Source organism: Fusarium subglutinans (genome assembly GCF_013396075.1).
Source record: "Fusarium subglutinans strain NRRL 66333 chromosome Unknown NRRL66333_c0000088, whole genome shotgun sequence".
Classification (NCBI taxonomy): Eukaryota; Fungi; Ascomycota; class Sordariomycetes; order Hypocreales; family Nectriaceae; genus Fusarium; species Fusarium subglutinans.
The window spans coordinates 15,129-31,424 of NW_023502151.1; the positions used below are offsets into that span (position 1 = coordinate 15,129).

A 16,296-nucleotide genomic window follows, 5' to 3' on the forward strand; every position below is an offset into this window, starting at 1 on the left:
GATCGTTTTCATCCAATCGTCGATGTAGGTCCGGCGTTGGGGGGCGGGGGGGGCATTCTCGAGACTAACGAATACAAGTCCGAGAAAAGGCAAAGATGCCTCGACAAGTACTAGATGAGCAGTCGAGTTTCTAACCAGGAGGATATTCCGTTTGCCAGATGCACTCGGATGCAGTGGTGTATCGTAAACGAGCAAATGCCCGAGCGTTGTTTCAAGCCCTTTCAGCTTCACTTTCACCCCATGCTATCTTGACCAAGGCTGACGAGTGAATAACAGCCGACATCTCACAGCATGTTGAGACCAGTGGTGCTATCTGCCAATATCTGACCCTTTGCCAGAAGCCTGCACTTTGTCCATGTGATAAGACGAATGTGTGCTATCGTCACGCAAAGACTCTGGTTGGTACGAGGAGGAGGCAGGGGCAGCAACCGGTGAGAACAGCAATTACTTTCACTCTTGGCTGAGTTTAGAACTAAAAGATCGGTCCGATCGATATCCGGTTGTGTGTGTTATCATTGCGAGCTTCTTACGACAAGAACCTGGTAGCTGAGGTTCGAGCCAGGCGCACTAAAGAACGGCACGATGCAACTCATGTCCCTGAGCAGCCGCCAGCAAGGCGTGGCCCAGCCACAGATTTTGCATGAATACGGCTGCATCTTTGTGTGTTATATTGCATTAAAATGCAAGTGGGACATGCGTGACCGCGTCCGCGTCTCTTGGCTTGACGATGTTGTCTCTTCTCTCGTCAAGTTGTAGTGGTTTTTGACGCGAGAATGGGTTCCTGGCGATATCACCCAGCCTGTGACGTCGGATGGAGGGGATGGCAAACTATGCAGGTTGCAGAAATAATAATCACTAGGCTTTTTCTGGGACCACAAGAGGTGTCTTGCTAATATACTGTGATTGGAAGTTAAGTACCTTAAGTGGCGCTTGCGCTTTCCCTTGAGGACGGGAAGGAAGGTCCAAGTCAAGTTAGTAAAGTAAGGTAAGGTAGTTAGTTACCCACCTACCTTAGTTGGTTATCGTGATGGACGTTAGAAATTTTGCTTTGCATTAGTACAAACCACACAACGGTCTGACGGAAGAAAGGTCCGTTACCGTTCACCGGATTCCCACACTGGGAAGTAATTGAACACCCATGAGTTTCACATCCAAGGTTAGTGCCTTCTAAGCTCTAGACCGAGGAATCCAAATCTTCACCGGATCCAGTACCTTGTCCCTACCTAAGCGGCGATGAGGAACTCTTTGGTTGATCTAGAATAGAGCATGGATGCCACATGGAAGGACTAATGTCGTTAGTCTTTATCCGCCAACGGGTCTTCCCGCGTTCTAGATGGGGCGTCATAGATGGGACGGATCGAACTGTTCCCCAAATAGAAATCGCAGGAACTTCTCCTGGATGGGTTCCTCCCAAAAGTCCTACCTGTAGCTACAACTCGTCCTGGCGATTCTGTACTACCTAGACGTACAGGATGCAGGTAAGGAAGGGAGGCTAGGTATACATATGGAGTCGGATCCCTTGCTTTACTTGCAGTCACAAGACACCATCCGTCTAAGCCCGTATTCTCTTCAGCCATGTAAGCAGCCATCGGTCAGTTATCGCTGCAATCACCCCTGCTTCATATCCGCCAGCATTAATGGACATTGTCCATTATCCAGCTCCCACGGTATGGTAACGCAGCAGCAACAGAGCGAGTCAGCGCAGCCACTCGGGAGCGCCGCGAGCTCTGCCCACGGACGCTACAATGCTGGCATTGCGCACTGTCCAAGCCTCCCCGCCCCGGCCAGGAAAGAAAGAAAGCTATGCTCAAGCCCTCATTGGGTGATCCATGGGTGATGATGGTTCTCCGGTGCGCCTCTCCCGCTTCGGTGTCGGCTGGCACTTGTTATCAGAAATCAAATAATATCGGAATGCAGCGTGCTTCAAGGCACGCCAGTCAGCGCGGATGACGTTGCCTATACGCAAGATCCCAAATGGTCGGTATTTCGGGAATGAGAAATGTGACTGCTCACCGGTTTGCCAGGAGCCCTTGTTCCCAGAATCTCGGTATTCCCCCACGCTGATATTTGAGGGGGCAGATGCCGGCATTTATCTGTCCACGCCAGGCACGGTACTTATTGTGGAAGTCGTATGCTGTTCCTGATGGAGATGGTTCTATTGATCGGCCCTGGACGAGCCCTACTCCGTACTGAGCGCTTAGATGAGGTTGTCTCGTCTTGACATTGGTTAACCTCAGTCGTGGCCTGATGCTTCTTCACGGAGTATACCTGGCCCATCTCGCTTAGAGCTCCCGATTTCTTAACCTGGGTCAGGTCATTCAGTTTTCGAACTGTTTAATATGCCAACTCCCGTATGTAACACTGTCTGAGAGTCATGACCAAGACCTTGACTTGTCTCACCAGAGACTCCTCATGCCACCCAATTCGAACTTCCCTGAAGATGTCGCTGCAATAATGCCCTCTACCACAAAAATCTGACTGCCTTTTGTCAATCCTTCGTTGCCATCCATACCTGATTCTTTTCCTCTCCTTGTACACTGTTTCTATAGCTAATCTCTCATACAAGACCGTTTCTTCATGTCAAGTCTAGCGTATTCAAGAGCATTCCATCAACATTCATTTCATATGTCAATCCTTGCTTTCGTGGACGGCATCCAACTTATAAAACCGTTAGCGAGTCATGTCGATTCTGGCTTCTCATTAACTTGCGTGTTTGTTTACCACGACTAGCGGCGCAAACAAACCACCAACGACTCGTTAAGCTAACACAGAGCCTGTACTCCCGCGAAGCCCAATACAAATGACCACGGTTAGCTTGGTGTGTCTCGCTGCATTCACGGGTATTGCGAACCTGAATCTTACGGGACGTGCCACAATAACCTTTGGAATAAAAGCAACTACCTACCTACGCAAGCAGATATTGTGACCGGGTCTGATCCCGTGTTTTCAGGAGGCAACGGATACCTGCCTTGATCCCTCCGCATGAAATGGAAAGCGTGGATGATTTTGTGTCTGGGAACGAAAAATATTCGTTTGCCAGGCAACATGCCTCTCCGTAGGTGGAGCCTTAGGGTGCTTGCGTCAAGCGTGGAACTTAGTTGGAAACTGGATCTTGTCGTTCAAGTCTCGAGGTTGGAGGCAATCTACATCGCGGGCGACCGCTTGCCATATTTGTTCGCTCTTTCTCACCCAGCAAGAACAAGTTGTGAGCAGTCAGTCACTCTCGGTTTCACAAGAACCAACAGGCTTCCTTCGATCATGTGATCAGACAGCATGACCAAAATGAATCGCGTCCAAAGTGACCCAAATTCGGCCGTGTCATCCATCTTTGGTACCGTCGCACGACAACGCATATTCTTTTCCCTAAGCTTGATGCTGACCGGTGGCACGTTCGGCCTTGTCCAGTAAATCTTGCTCTCGAGTCGAACCGAGTCATTTCTCATCCTGGATTGATATCGGCCACTCTACGCTGCTGACAATTCAACAACTCCTCGCATGCTATTCAGCCTCTGGTCGCCTTGCATCCGAGACTTGAGCCCCTCACCTACATCCGCCTGTTTGTGTTGGGCAGCATCTAAGACATTTGTGCAGGTACTTGGTGATTTGCCGTGGAACGCTGCGCGCTGCTGACTTGAGCCGACTTCTAGTAGTTTTCGGTGTCCAGAGTATTCATCAGCCCAGGCCATGGAGTTGAGTCAGGAATCCATTCACGATGTTATCCACCCTACTGCAGCCTTCTCGGGTCCTCCATCAACCACCCAGCTGGGCTCGGCAGTTCGGGATGACCATGTTGTTGACTGGCAAAACTCATCGCTGAACCCAAAGAACCGCATTGACAGCCTCAGCCCACTGGATCGTCCTCTTTGGCGCATCGATGGCTGCACTGCTTTCGGAAGCCAGTTCTATGCTGTTCCTCTGTTCATCGACTCGATGTCTCCTATTCGAGTGGATGTTTTTATTCCTGAGCCCTCGAAGCTGTCAACAGAGCTTCGGCTTGCACTCGATGTTGATGTGGCATTTCACACCACGAGTGCAATGCGCATTTCGCGTCTCGGAATCACTCAGCATGTGCTCCGCATCCTGCAACACTGGACAGCTCGGCAGCAGGAGCCTCTGAAAATCTTCAGTAACATACCTTTTGGTTCCAGGATTGTGCTCAGGAACATGCCCATGAACGTTGCTGATGCGGAGGTCACCATCGCTCCAACTCACTACCTTGAACGTCAACTTCTGTCTGTGGCTTCTCTTGAGAATGCTTGGGGAAGCGACGTTGAGTTACCGCCGACTGTCGATCTTGGTGACGTGGTATACGTCTCACAGCTACACGACAGTGTCTGCCTCGTCAGAATCGGAGACAAAATATGGATTTTCAAGGCACTTACCAGTTACACCAAGTACCTTTATCACGAGCTAAGGCAGCTGCTCATCATCCCACCACATCCCAACATTGTCTCTCGCCCTGTGCACCTTGTTACAAAGAAATGCAGTTTTGGGAGTAAAGTAGCTGTCGTCGGATTCACTCTCGAGTACCATATCCACGGTAGCCTACGTGATCTGATCCCCTTTCTCAAGCTTCACAACATGGTGTCCCTGGCCGACGAGACAAAATGGGCTATACAACTAGCGTCGGCATTGGTGCATCTTCGTACAACATCCAGCATCTTCTATCCGGATCTCAGGTTGGACAACATCGTTCTTTCAGCTAGTCGAGATGCTGTTATGGTTGATTTTGAGCAGCGTGGGGTCTGGTGTGAGTTCGCCGCTCCTGAAGTCAATGCTCTGGAGTACGTAAGGCTTCTTGCTATCGATGAAGAAATACCCGCAGAAGTCAGCGAAAAGTATTCGAAACTCTTGACAGAGATGCTTCCGGATTGGGAGGCGATGGGTGAGAGCGAGGAGTACAAGTGGCCATGCAAAGGCTATAATGTCCCATGGGCATGTCTCACGCCAAAAGAGCAGGAGGCATGCGAGGTGTATATGCTTGGTCGTGTATTGTGGTGCATCTTTGAAGGGAATAGCGCTCCCCAAAGAGCCGCAGTCTGGCTTTCATATCGATGGGAACCTCTTGTCGAATTTCCAGGATACACCAAGACTCCTGGAGCCATGCAGAAATTAATCGATCGTTGCACACGCGGAAGGCAGAATGGCCTTAGTAGGCTGATTGTGAGGGAGAGGAACCAGCTCGTGCTCCGAGACCTCGAGAAAACAGGGCTCTCCACCCCAGATGCGGTGCAGCGGACTGCCAAGGAGTGGTGGTCGAGAGAAATCGATGCATCGGAGACGTGGCTCAGGCGAAGGATCGAAGGTATGAAGAGAGGTGATTGGAAGGAGAACTACTACGACCGGCCTAGTCTGAAGGATGTTCTTGCGGACCTTGAGGCCTTTCGTGATGAAAGGGGATTCAAGTTCTGACTTGGGCCGGTGACAATCGGACAATCCGGATATGTCTTACTCCACTCAAAGGCATAACAAACAGCAAGCGAGTTATTCATTATAACCAACAGAGTTTGATGCACTAAGTTCACTCACTTTCATAAGTATGGCCTAGTTAGTTTTTCCTTTTTATGAGTCTCGATATTTGGTATTCAGCTTGTAAAGCTATTCATATCACTAAATGATGCTTATTTTCGATGCACAATGTCACCAGTCGCCTGAGTCTCCGTGCCTTATCTGGTTCTCCGTGTCTTGCGGCGACTCGTTTGCCCCTGAACGGATCTCTTCAAACTAGATCCTGTACTCGATGTTCTCAGTCTTCTCAGTATTGCCCTAAATCGCTGTACATAGCCAGCTGGCGCTCCATAAATCTCAATCCTGCCGAGAAGTTCCTCGAGGTTATGTAGAAACTGGCTCGCAGCTTCGGGGATCAGATTCAGGACGTTAAGAATGAAGTCTTGATCTCGATCGCCAATTAGCCGCAGGTAGAGGTTTCGGTCGATGCGTGGTGCATCTACAGGGCCATGGTCTGTATTGCGGGATACCACCAAATCCAGAATGTGCACAAGGCTACGAGCTGCTGATAAGGCTTCCCTTACTGAAATAGGGCTTTCGCGGGTATAAATATCGTGGCGCATCCGACGAACGCAACCTAGAATATGTGAAGCTGCCCACGTAACATCTCGGGGAGGCTCAGGGTCTGAAGTTTGGCCTGGGGCGTCGAGATCTCGAACAACGTGGTTAATGCGCTGAGTGAGTTTGTAGAATACGTCCTTTATAGGGTCTTGTGGGCGAGATAGAGAGCGAAAATAGTGAAAGAAGTGATGGTTATCTAGAAGCATACGAGATATGGTTCGTTCCAGGTCGTTTCGTTTGATGATCTTCCTGCTATGAGAAACCTTTTCAAAGATATCTGGTCGGAAGTTCCCTGGGTCCATATTATAGACAGAAGAAAGCATTTCTCGAGCTTCCTGGGCGCGGAAAGCGTCAGGCTCGTTGTTGTATTCCGAGTCCGGGGTGACGAGATGGCAGTGAAGTCCCTCGGCCAGTACATCGAGACGAAAATCAGATATATTTTGGAAAACTTGACCCATCTCCTCAGCATAGCCCGCTGGGTTCATTCTGAGAGGCTTGCTGAGATCAGTTTCATACAGAGTTTGTTTGACGATCTGATCTAATAGCCAAAGGAGGTGCTGGCAAGGCTGCCCGTCATCTCGGCATGAGCAGCTGAGGTTGGAAGTGCCGTCTTGTGGCGCGCGGATTCGCACAGAGCGCGTGACAAGCTCTGTCATTTGGAACGCATATGTATCGTCTATTCGACGGCACTTTTCTAGGGCTATCTTTGGGGGCTCTTTGAAGGTATCGCGGACGATTGACTGGGTCTCTTCCGGGAGGTGGTCGATGAGATATGTGAGTTTGGTTGGGGATCGGATAGCAGAGGGCTCATCATCATCGTCGTCGTCGTCGAATTCTGAACTGTGGTCTGCATAGCTAGAGCTGTCTGAACTTGTATCAGAGTCAGAAGATGATTCATCGTGGTGAGATTGCTCGGTTTTCCGGTCTAGGGATTGAGCCCTGGCGCGAGAGCGGGTTTCTGGAGACATGCTCTCGAGAGATAGTCGACTTAAACGAGATGAAGGAGGATACATCTGCTTGGAAAAAGATAGAGTGCCGTGATAACGTTTATGAGAATACAAAGTGGTTATTCTTTGGCTTTATATCGCATGTCGACAACAAGGCTGCTCCTGGCAAGAACTTATATCGAGAGACCCGAGTTGGGGCCATTGGTGGTTGGTTATAAGCCTCATGGCCGGGCTCAAGGACACATGAGGGCCCCAAGGCATCATTACCAATATAGAACAGAAATTGTAGCCTTGTGACTGGACCCAATAAGTGTAGACCACTGTTGAAGCTCGCAATAGGTAATGTAGGTAGGTAGGGAGCTAGAGGTTCCAGCTGTGGCTGTGGAGTCCCAGTGGTGCGTTCCATGGCAATGGGTGCAGATATCTACCCACTCATGATCGAAGGAATGACTCCTTCGGTAGATGAGTGAAGTTCAGGCAGCTGTTGTTGGTAGCTTTGTTGGTTGATGATTGGTTTATAGAGGCTTGAGCATACTTGAATTCTTGACTCAAGTAGATTAAAACGTGCACATGAGGTTGCCGTTCATCGAATCAACAGGTATATCACAGATGACTCAAACACTCGACATTGTCAACTCGATAAATCGATTAAAGGCAATCACATTCAATACGACCTCAAACTAATACCTACGTCGAAATCGACGTTGGTTTACTTTATTCAAAGCCTCCCACACTCAGCCACAAGCCCACTGCCTGGCGGCTAAAGAACCACTCACAGCTCTCCACGGCTGACATCGCGGCCTCATCGGCGGCCCAGCTGGTGAATCGGTAGACTTGCAACTTATCCGCTGTTCAGGCCAGGCCAGATGCGACCGGAGAAGCCTACAGTTTGCAAAGCCAATCTTCTGTCTGGCAAGGCATTTTTCGATTGACAGCCCGAGAGCTGGCAGACAGCTTGTCCAAGGCTTGCTGATCAGATTGCTAGCCAGCTCAGTGGCCAATGGGACATGCATGGCATGTTTCTATTCAACACGTAGTTCTGGGGCCTTTTTTTCGTTTGTGTATATCGTTTCTGCGGTGTGGTGTGGTGTGGTGTGTTGTAATATGATGGCATCGATGTTTTCTCATATTCTTCCCGAATAGCCTCACTTATCACAAGAACATATTTGCAAATGATATAGCGACCCGAAATGACCTGAAAGTCAGAGTGGAATCATTGCAAGCTTGGCCAATACCAGGGCGATCAGCTGAATTTTTGGCAAATCCCCTTGCTCGACCTATTTCTAGGTCTACTATGAACCAACAATTCTAAATCTGAAGACAGCTTAACCTCACGAGAGCTGTCCATGGACCAACAAGGTCATCCAATCGTGGCATTCGACACCGTCACACGGAGGCATGTTGTCATTAATTCCATGCAAATCTCTTGGTAGTGTTTATTACAACTAGGATCCCAACTCTCTTAATGGACAAAACATGTGCAGTAGGTAGTAGTAGCCTGGTATCGTTGTGGACAGGCTCAAGCTTTTTTGTATTGGTCCCTTTCGGTGCGGGCTAGCTATGACAAGGCATAAATACAATTGTGAACTATGGCTTGTCAAGTTAGATCATCTACCATGGATCACGCTCAGCGGGTTATGTCCAGGCAGAGTTATGTTTCATCTCTCGAGCTAGTTCGCATGTCACAGACCTGGCAAGATTCTTCACAGGACCCAGTCCTTACGCAGGGAACCTTCAAATCTTGAAGGATGCCCTAAGCCAAGACGCTTTGGGAAGGACTGGTTCTCTCATTATCAAAACAAACTGACTTCAATCTAGTTTACTGGTGTTTATCCGTTTCTTTCCCCAATGCTGATCTCAAATTTCATAAAATGCGCGACGTGAAACCCCCAACGGGTGAGGTGGAGAGTCGAGGCCATTTCTACGTCACACATCTGTATGGTCGCGAGTCCATGAGGCAGATCATAACTGTGAACGAGGGGGGGTTGGCTTCTCATGGCCAAGGCTTCCAGATCGAATAAAAATAAAAGGAACAAAGAGACGCGAAATGCAACAAAAGCTATCCACAGGCAACAACATCATCAAGGCCTTTCCTATCCCAGGCCATGCTTAAAAGAGCAGTTTGTGACTGGTCGTATCGCCACTTGCTGAATCAACCTTGAAATTTCCCCAGTGCACCTAATTCCCAGAACCGTAAAGGAGAGGTGTTTGCGTGTCAAGCGAAGTCCGAACCAATAGTGAAACCACCTCAGAGGTGATGCGTATTTGGGCTCCTGTTATAGAGCCCCTCCAAAAAGCGATAAGGATGCATCATGCACAGGTTAGTGCAGGTCGAAGTCCGTCATCGAAACGGACGACTCGGGAGGATGCGCGGCTCTTGGCGGTTGCTTTGGTTGGGGTCCTGCCTTTTCGGAGGATCGTCTTCGGATCCGGCGAAGGAGATTTGGGAGAAGACGAAGACCGGCCTGCAGACGAGGATTTTGAGTTCCTAGGCAGGCTATCCGCAGACCGGTCGGATTGTCAATCGATGCCATGCTGCTGCTTGAGCTGAGCTAAAGATTCCCGGCGGGCTTCGAGGTCCTCTTTTGACTTGGCCATCTTGTCGGGCTGATGGTATAGAACTGTGATTTCGGTCAGTATTCAGTTGTCCCTGTACACACGCTCAACGCTGTCATCGAAAAATGAACCATTGAGACGCAAGGATTGCGAGGCGGACGCACCAACGAGGTATCTGTTTTGGAAATTGAAGCCGTTGAGCTTGTCGCAGGCTTGCTTGGCGTCGGCTACGTCTTCATAGACAACGAAGGCAGTACCCTTGGTGTTGTTGGCGATACCCTGTCGAACCTGGCTGCAATGGCTGTCAGTATCAAATCGCAAAGCGCATATCGTCACTCCGAGACGAGGAAGTTGTCTTCAATGACAAGTGTCGGGTGTCGAGTAACAGGGTCTGTGCATACCGAATTGGGCCAAATTTTCCGAAAAGGTCGAACAACTCTTCCGGAGTGACGTTGTAACTATGAGTCGATATCGGTTAGTCGTTATTCGGGTACGAGTTTATCATCGCGGTATCTATCATACCTCAAGTTCTTTACGAACAGAGCTCTAGAAATCAGTTAGCGAATGTCAGACAATGTATGTAGGTGCGTATCGCGGAGGCCGATCGAGGTCGAAAATGCGATGTGATGAATGAGGCGCAAGAATTCGAATGATGATTTTTGGCCTGTGCCATGCGCAACAGGCAGGAGCAGCGACTTACCGATTGACTTCTGGGGCTAATTTACCGCCGCGACTACTCATCTCTTGGATGATGGTATGATGGTGATGATACAGGTTCTGTAGGAACGGAGAGGCCGCGGTGCTTAACGGGACGAGAAGAAGGGATTTGAGCGGAGCGGAGAATGGGAGGACGGGCGACGGAAGGCAAGATCTATGCACGTGACCTACTAATCGGGCGACAGCACGGGCGGACCGGCTTCTGACGAATCACGAACGTTTAGCGTGAGCAACCTCGTCACTTGATGCTAATGAACTCTAAAGGTGAGGAAAGATATGATAATGGGAAGGCATATGGTTTATCTCAGTTGCTCTGTCAAACACCTACTTCTTATGTTTTCCTTTCTCGCCTTTTCACAACTGCTGTCCATGCAAATTGCTCCGACATTCGTCACGCGACCCTACCAGTTGTCATTGTCAAGTCACCATGTATATCTAGGTGTCCATACCCGGGTCAGGCTAGATGAGTGACCTGTCGCTACCTGAGGCTTACCGAGACAGCGTTGTGGCCGTTCGGCCAAGGCAGATACGGCCAGGTACCGTGCAAGTGCACTGCAACATGGAGTTGCGTACCCGCTGATAGAGAATGGGCGGCACTTCTAAGCCGAGGTGCAGCCAAATGGGCCCTGCAATGACTGGCTACTAGCGCCTTTGCGTGCTCAGGTATCACTGCAGCTGTGAGTAGCCCGGTCACCTGGACACGTGGAGGACTTGTTTTCAGGGATCCTTGATCAATCAACAACCAACCTCAGTCGATAAGTCGGTCCAGGTTAGCTCTCAGTTTAAAGACTACCGCAACGTGTTCGCAAGCCGAATCAGAAGCCTGGTTTACTAATTGAGGGGGAGGGCAACTTTGTTCAGCTCATTAGCATTTTATTCTGTCGTATACTAAATACTATGTAAGTTTATCGTCCGTCCAAGAGAATATTTATTATCTAAATCTCGGTTGCTCAAACACAAGAAATGACTAAGGTATACATTGCCGTTGGCCCTTCTATAATTCTCCACCAGCAAATGTGGTTTACTTCCTCGCCATTGGCCAGCATTACTCAATTGAGCATATGATGTCAAAGGACTCATGGTGACAAAAGACGGACGAGTACCTTTCGCAAAAGTTCGAAAGCAACAGTAGCCCTCAGGCTGCCCAGGACTATCCACGGAAGGGAAGAGAGATCTTACTACGGAGACGGATCAACCTCGTTCATTTAACTCAGGTGCCCAATACTGGCTCAGTTTATTTCATCCCCGAGTTAACTCAGCTCTCACAGCCTCATTCACTTCATTTCCTAAACTTAGTATCACTTTACTTCACTTCACTTCACCTCCCATTCTCTCTCTCACAATATAAGTTATTTGAACAAAACATTTTAAATGTATTATTCGGGGTTTAAGCTATTGGTTTATCCCTAGAATCAGCTCTGATCTAAGCAAGGCTCAGTTCTTGCTTTCTCACAGCGATTGAGCTGCTCCAACACATCTCTATCTTGCACCAAAGAGTTGATCGACATGAATGGCTCCACAACGCCTCGTTTCGGCTATGATGTCCTCTCCGTATTCGACGTTCCTTCAAACGCCCGAGACTTCCTCGCCGACGTCATTGAGTCCCATCAAGCACCACAAGAGACCGAAGAGCTTTTCCAAGAGAGCCTGCTAGCACGCGCTGCAGACTGGCATTATCTGATCGAATGTGCCAAGTCCATGCGAAGAGCTCGCCCACAAGATAGAAACAGCTTGCAAGCGCAAGACGTCCTTGCCGACGTATGGTACACTCTGAGCGGGCAGGATCCTCCACATAGCGAGGAGCCATGGGAATTAACCGACAGGCTTATTGCTCGGGCTAAACAGCTTGAGGTTGACCCCGAAATCCGACCACCACATATCACCGAGCAAATCCAAAATTGCCGACAACAGTGGCTTGGATCAAAGGGTTTCCCAAAGACAACGACACGTCTCACAACATCCCCTTATTGGTCGGGCCAGGCTCATGGGAGGCGCCCAGAGGGGAGTGAAAACCTTACGAAATGGAAAGATCGAGCATGCCTGCCTCTGGCTTCTTCACAAGCACGCGTCTCTGCAATACTACATTCACAGACACCCGGCAATGGGACTCATCAAGCTCTGAGTGTTGATAAGCATGCTGGCGGGCAGGGTTCCCCGCAAGGAGGCGCTCTGTGCGACATGACACTGATTGTCAAGCCTCAAAGTTCAATTTCGCCATACTTTGTAGCCACTTCAGCATCGGATGAGGCTGGCCAAGTTATTGCGCTGGCGCGAAAACGACCACCACGGGGAACTGTCCCTTCAGTCCCCTTCGCGCCTCTCACATCGCAGGAGTTTGGCCTTATCCAAGAAAAGTTTGCCCACGACCCATTCTGGCTCCTCATTGTGGTGACGTTCCTGATTCGGACTAAGGGCACACAAGCAATCCCTATATTTTATAAGGTAAAAGAACGATTTCCCACGCCAACGCACATTGCAAGCGAAGAAAACACCGAATCGCTCGTTGAGATGATACGCCATCTTGGCCTTGCGGAGCACCGTGTAAGTTTAATGAAGAAGTATGCCCGGGGCTTCTTGGATCAGCCTCCAGTTGCTGGCATCTATTACAAGGTGAAGAAGTATGACCACAGGGACATCGACCCACTGAGTCTCTATCAACATGAAGGAAGCAGTGCACTATTGGTGGACAAAGACTCATATGGGCAAGATCCTTTAGAAGCCTGGGAGATTGGACACCTTACACAGGGCAAGTATGCTCTAGACAGCTGGCGCATCTTCTGTCGGGATGAGCTACTTGGACGAGCGACGGGCTGGAACGGCGAGGACAGAGATCCAAAACTTCAGCCCGAATGGATGAGGGTTCGTCCAGATGATAAAGAATTAAGGGCATATTTGAGGTGGATGTGGATGAAGGAGGGCTGGGAATGGAACCCAGACACAGGTGAGCGTACAGTTCTGTGCGAAGAGTTGCGAAATGCTGTCAATGAGGGGAGAGTTGTGTATGACGAGAAGGGCGGGTTGAAGGTTCAAAGTCTGGCCTATTCAGAAAATGCTTTGATATTGGGGGAGGAAGAGTTGATGGCTGAGAGCTAAACAAAAGTCGCTGTGGACTGATCAACGTTGGGCCTGCTGCGTTGGTTACTCGTCGAGTATACAGGTACTTCGTTAGTAGGTAGTTGTTGAGTAAACACCAAAGTACCTATGGAAGGCCAAATAGATCAAGACGAAAGGTTCATCCACCTACCATAGCCCGTATTCAGGCATTTTACTTACTACCTAAAATAAGGTACCCAGCAGCTGTCGAGTCTGTCTGTTTGGTCTTCCGTGGTACCGTATCGTGATACGCCACTGAGGTAGGTAGCATCGACTTGGGGAATGTTTCCATTCTTGGACCATTTAGCTCCCGGCTCTAACCAAAGTGGTGACGGGGAGTGGCTGGGTCCCTTGCTAAGCCTAGGTAGGTCCCTAAGGCAAGGAACTGTCTAGCTGCCCTTCCTGACCTGTACGAGAGAAGAAGACGAGGGAGGTCCGAGAGCACCTGCAGAGTTAGGTAGGTAGTCGGTACCTTTGATTTCCACTCTGTTCGGCAGTAGCTCCAAGTCATGCAAGGTCTCGGTTGAGGTACAAATAGAATGGAAGGGAGGAGCTTAAAAGTGGGACAACAATAGACTCCATCACGGGATCTCTAAAGGACACCGTTGTACAATCAGACCCGACCCTAATCTAAGCCAATCCGATACTCCATACTGCTCTTTTTCTCTAGGTATTCGACTCGTCCGCCTCTTCTGAGCTGAGGTCATCGCCTGCAATTGATTCACAAAGGACAGCTCGCCTCGCCTCGTTCCTGTTGTCTTGCCTCTCCTTGCCCTATTTCTCACTCTTTTTTTCTACTTTACGTACCTAAACTTTGTTTGTCGAGCTTCTCAAACAAACACCCCCAATTGGAATTCGTCTGCTATTGTCTCTGGTCGAATCCAAACGCCCTCAATCTCATCCCACCAGGCTTCACCAGCTGCTCCAAATCTCCCTCTCTTCTGCTTCACAACGACCACCGACTTCCACTCCTGGGAAGCATCGCCCTGTTTCGTCTCGCCCGTCAGCAGGTCTGCACGTGAAACAAGCTTCCACCCAACACGAACCTCTACACAAAGCAATGTCCCAGCGATTCAACTCAGGCTACGGCCTCGGTGGCCCCGCGCCCTACGGCGGCTCCCAGGCTGCTGACCCTCAGCAGGGTGAGGGCTTTCTTGAGCAGATTCGTCCCTATACTAGCAAGATTGAGGATGCGCTCGACACAATTAGCGAGCCGATCAAGCCGTGAGTCGAGCGAAGTCCTGTATACATGCCCTTGGAGCTCCGAGAGCTGACCATTTGCCCTCTATGACAGCTACCTTCCTGCTATTGGCCGTTTCCTAATCGTTGTCACTTTCTTCGAAGATGCCCTTCGCATTGTCACCCAATGGTCTGATCAGCTGCTTTACCTGAAGGACTATCGTCATAGTAAGATGCGCTTTGCGTTTCTGATCCTAATGACACCGTTGGCAGTACTGACACATGGCAGTTCCTTCCGGTATCACCCATCTCTTCCTGCTCGTCAACATTATCGCCATGTTCTCTTGCTCCACTCTTGTCATCATCCGAAAGCATTCCGACTATGCCGTCGCCGGCCTTATGGGCGTTGTTGTCACACAGGCTCTAGGCTATGGTCTCATTTTCGATCTCAACTTCTTCCTCCGAAACCTTTCTGTCATTGGTGGCCTGGTCATGGTCCTGTCAGACTCTTGGGTTCGCAAGACGCAGGTCTTTGCAGGCCTTCCCCAGATCGATGAGAAGGACCGCAAAATGTACTTCCAGCTCGCTGGTCGCGTTCTTCTCATCTTCCTCTTCATCGGATTCGTCTTCAGTGGAGAGTGGTCTCTCTGGCGTGTCATTGTCTCCTCGCTCGGAGGAATTTCCTGCGTCATGGTCGTTGTTGGCTTCAAAGCCAAGTACAGTGCCACTCTTCTTGTTGTCATCCTGAGCATTTTCAACCTCTTGGTCAACAACTTTTGGACAGTGAGTAACTTGCGGGGTGTGCCGATTGTATATAGATATACTAACCAGTCGTATAGCTCCACGAACACCACCCCCACAAGGACTTTGCCAAGTACGACTTTTTCCAGATTCTATCTATCGTCGGTGGTCTCTTGCTTCTCGTCAACAGCGGTCCTGGCCAGTTCAGCATCGACGAGAAGAAGAAGGTCTACTAAGCTCGGGACCAGAACCCGTACAGTAAGCTACGTTCAGTACAGGGGGCGCCAAGGTATCTGGCGTTGGCAGGGCATTTCCTATTTACTATCCCGAGAAGGAAATTGATGAAGAAAAAGGTGCAATTATCTGCATGATGGCCGAGCGCGTGTTTTGGTGATAGTGGAGTGGCACCAGTTTTGGCACGATATATGGAGATTATAAATCTGCCGTTACAGCATATCAGACGAAATGAATACATGGATGATCTCTACGTTGACTGATGTTCATATCACAGATAGGTTGGAATGACTGGCGTCTAGACTTGTTTTGTTTGACCGGTTGTCGTGGATTGAAGACAGCCTTAGGGAACAATATATCCCAGGTGATTTGCCCACAGTGGGCTCTGTTTGTATCTCCATATATAAAAATCAACATCGAATGGAAACGAAATCAATGTCTGTCTGAACAAATGTTGGATTACCTTGGATAATTGGGGTGATATCGAGACAGGCAACCAAGCCTCAACCTGAAAGGAAATGAGAGGTAAGATAATCATACTATATGTTTATTTTTCTTATACCGCCTGTACTTTTATCTCCTACTATGCTCGGCCAAGTTGTTAGTCTCTGCAACTCATAGCAGCTTACCTGCCGATATGTCCTGATCACCCATTCACACACACCCTTTCACCAGGCCGCGGGAACCGCATCAAAGATAATAGCAGGGCAAAAAGACATACAACAGCGGGAATTCGCTGGTCGTCACCGGCCCAACTACT

General features: G+C 49.4%; 5 protein-coding genes across 5 annotated transcripts; 3 read left to right on the forward strand and 2 right to left on the reverse strand.

The window, feature by feature from the left end:
* Positions 1 to 3,684: 3,684 nt before the first annotated feature.
* FSUBG_7089 (uncharacterized protein) lies at positions 3,685 to 5,412 on the forward strand (the record flags this gene model as incomplete). The annotated part of the gene is made up of 1 exon (XM_036685356.1): positions 3,685 to 5,412. The coding sequence occupies one exon, from the start codon at positions 3,685 to 3,687 to the stop codon at positions 5,410 to 5,412; it is 1,728 nt and encodes a 575-aa protein (XP_036537352.1).
* A 254-nt stretch (positions 5,413 to 5,666) lies between these two features.
* On the reverse strand, positions 5,667 to 7,037 carry FSUBG_7090 (uncharacterized protein; the record flags this gene model as incomplete). Its single annotated transcript, XM_036685358.1, has 1 exon — positions 5,667 to 7,037. One exon carries the CDS (start codon positions 7,035 to 7,037, stop codon positions 5,667 to 5,669), a length of 1,371 nt encoding a protein of 456 aa, XP_036537353.1.
* A 2,499-nt stretch (positions 7,038 to 9,536) lies between these two features.
* Positions 9,537 to 10,313, reverse strand: FSUBG_7091 (RNA-binding (RRM superfamily); the record flags this gene model as incomplete). Its single annotated transcript, XM_036685359.1, has 5 exons — positions 9,537 to 9,637; positions 9,737 to 9,864; positions 9,974 to 10,030; positions 10,095 to 10,118; positions 10,273 to 10,313. 5 exons carry the CDS (start codon positions 10,311 to 10,313, stop codon positions 9,537 to 9,539), a joined length of 351 nt encoding a protein of 116 aa, XP_036537354.1.
* Positions 10,314 to 11,795: 1,482 nt separating this feature from the next.
* FSUBG_7092 (5-methylcytosine G T mismatch-specific DNA glycosylase) lies at positions 11,796 to 13,382 on the forward strand (the record flags this gene model as incomplete). Its single annotated transcript, XM_036685360.1, has 1 exon — positions 11,796 to 13,382. The coding sequence occupies one exon, from the start codon at positions 11,796 to 11,798 to the stop codon at positions 13,380 to 13,382; it is 1,587 nt and encodes a 528-aa protein (XP_036537355.1).
* A 1,060-nt stretch (positions 13,383 to 14,442) lies between these two features.
* FSUBG_7093 (uncharacterized protein) lies at positions 14,443 to 15,538 on the forward strand (the record flags this gene model as incomplete). The annotated part of the gene is made up of 4 exons (XM_036685361.1): positions 14,443 to 14,606; positions 14,677 to 14,789; positions 14,851 to 15,344; positions 15,401 to 15,538. The coding sequence occupies 4 exons, from the start codon at positions 14,443 to 14,445 to the stop codon at positions 15,536 to 15,538; spliced, it is 909 nt and encodes a 302-aa protein (XP_036537356.1).
* Between the last annotated feature and the right edge of the window lie 758 nt (positions 15,539 to 16,296).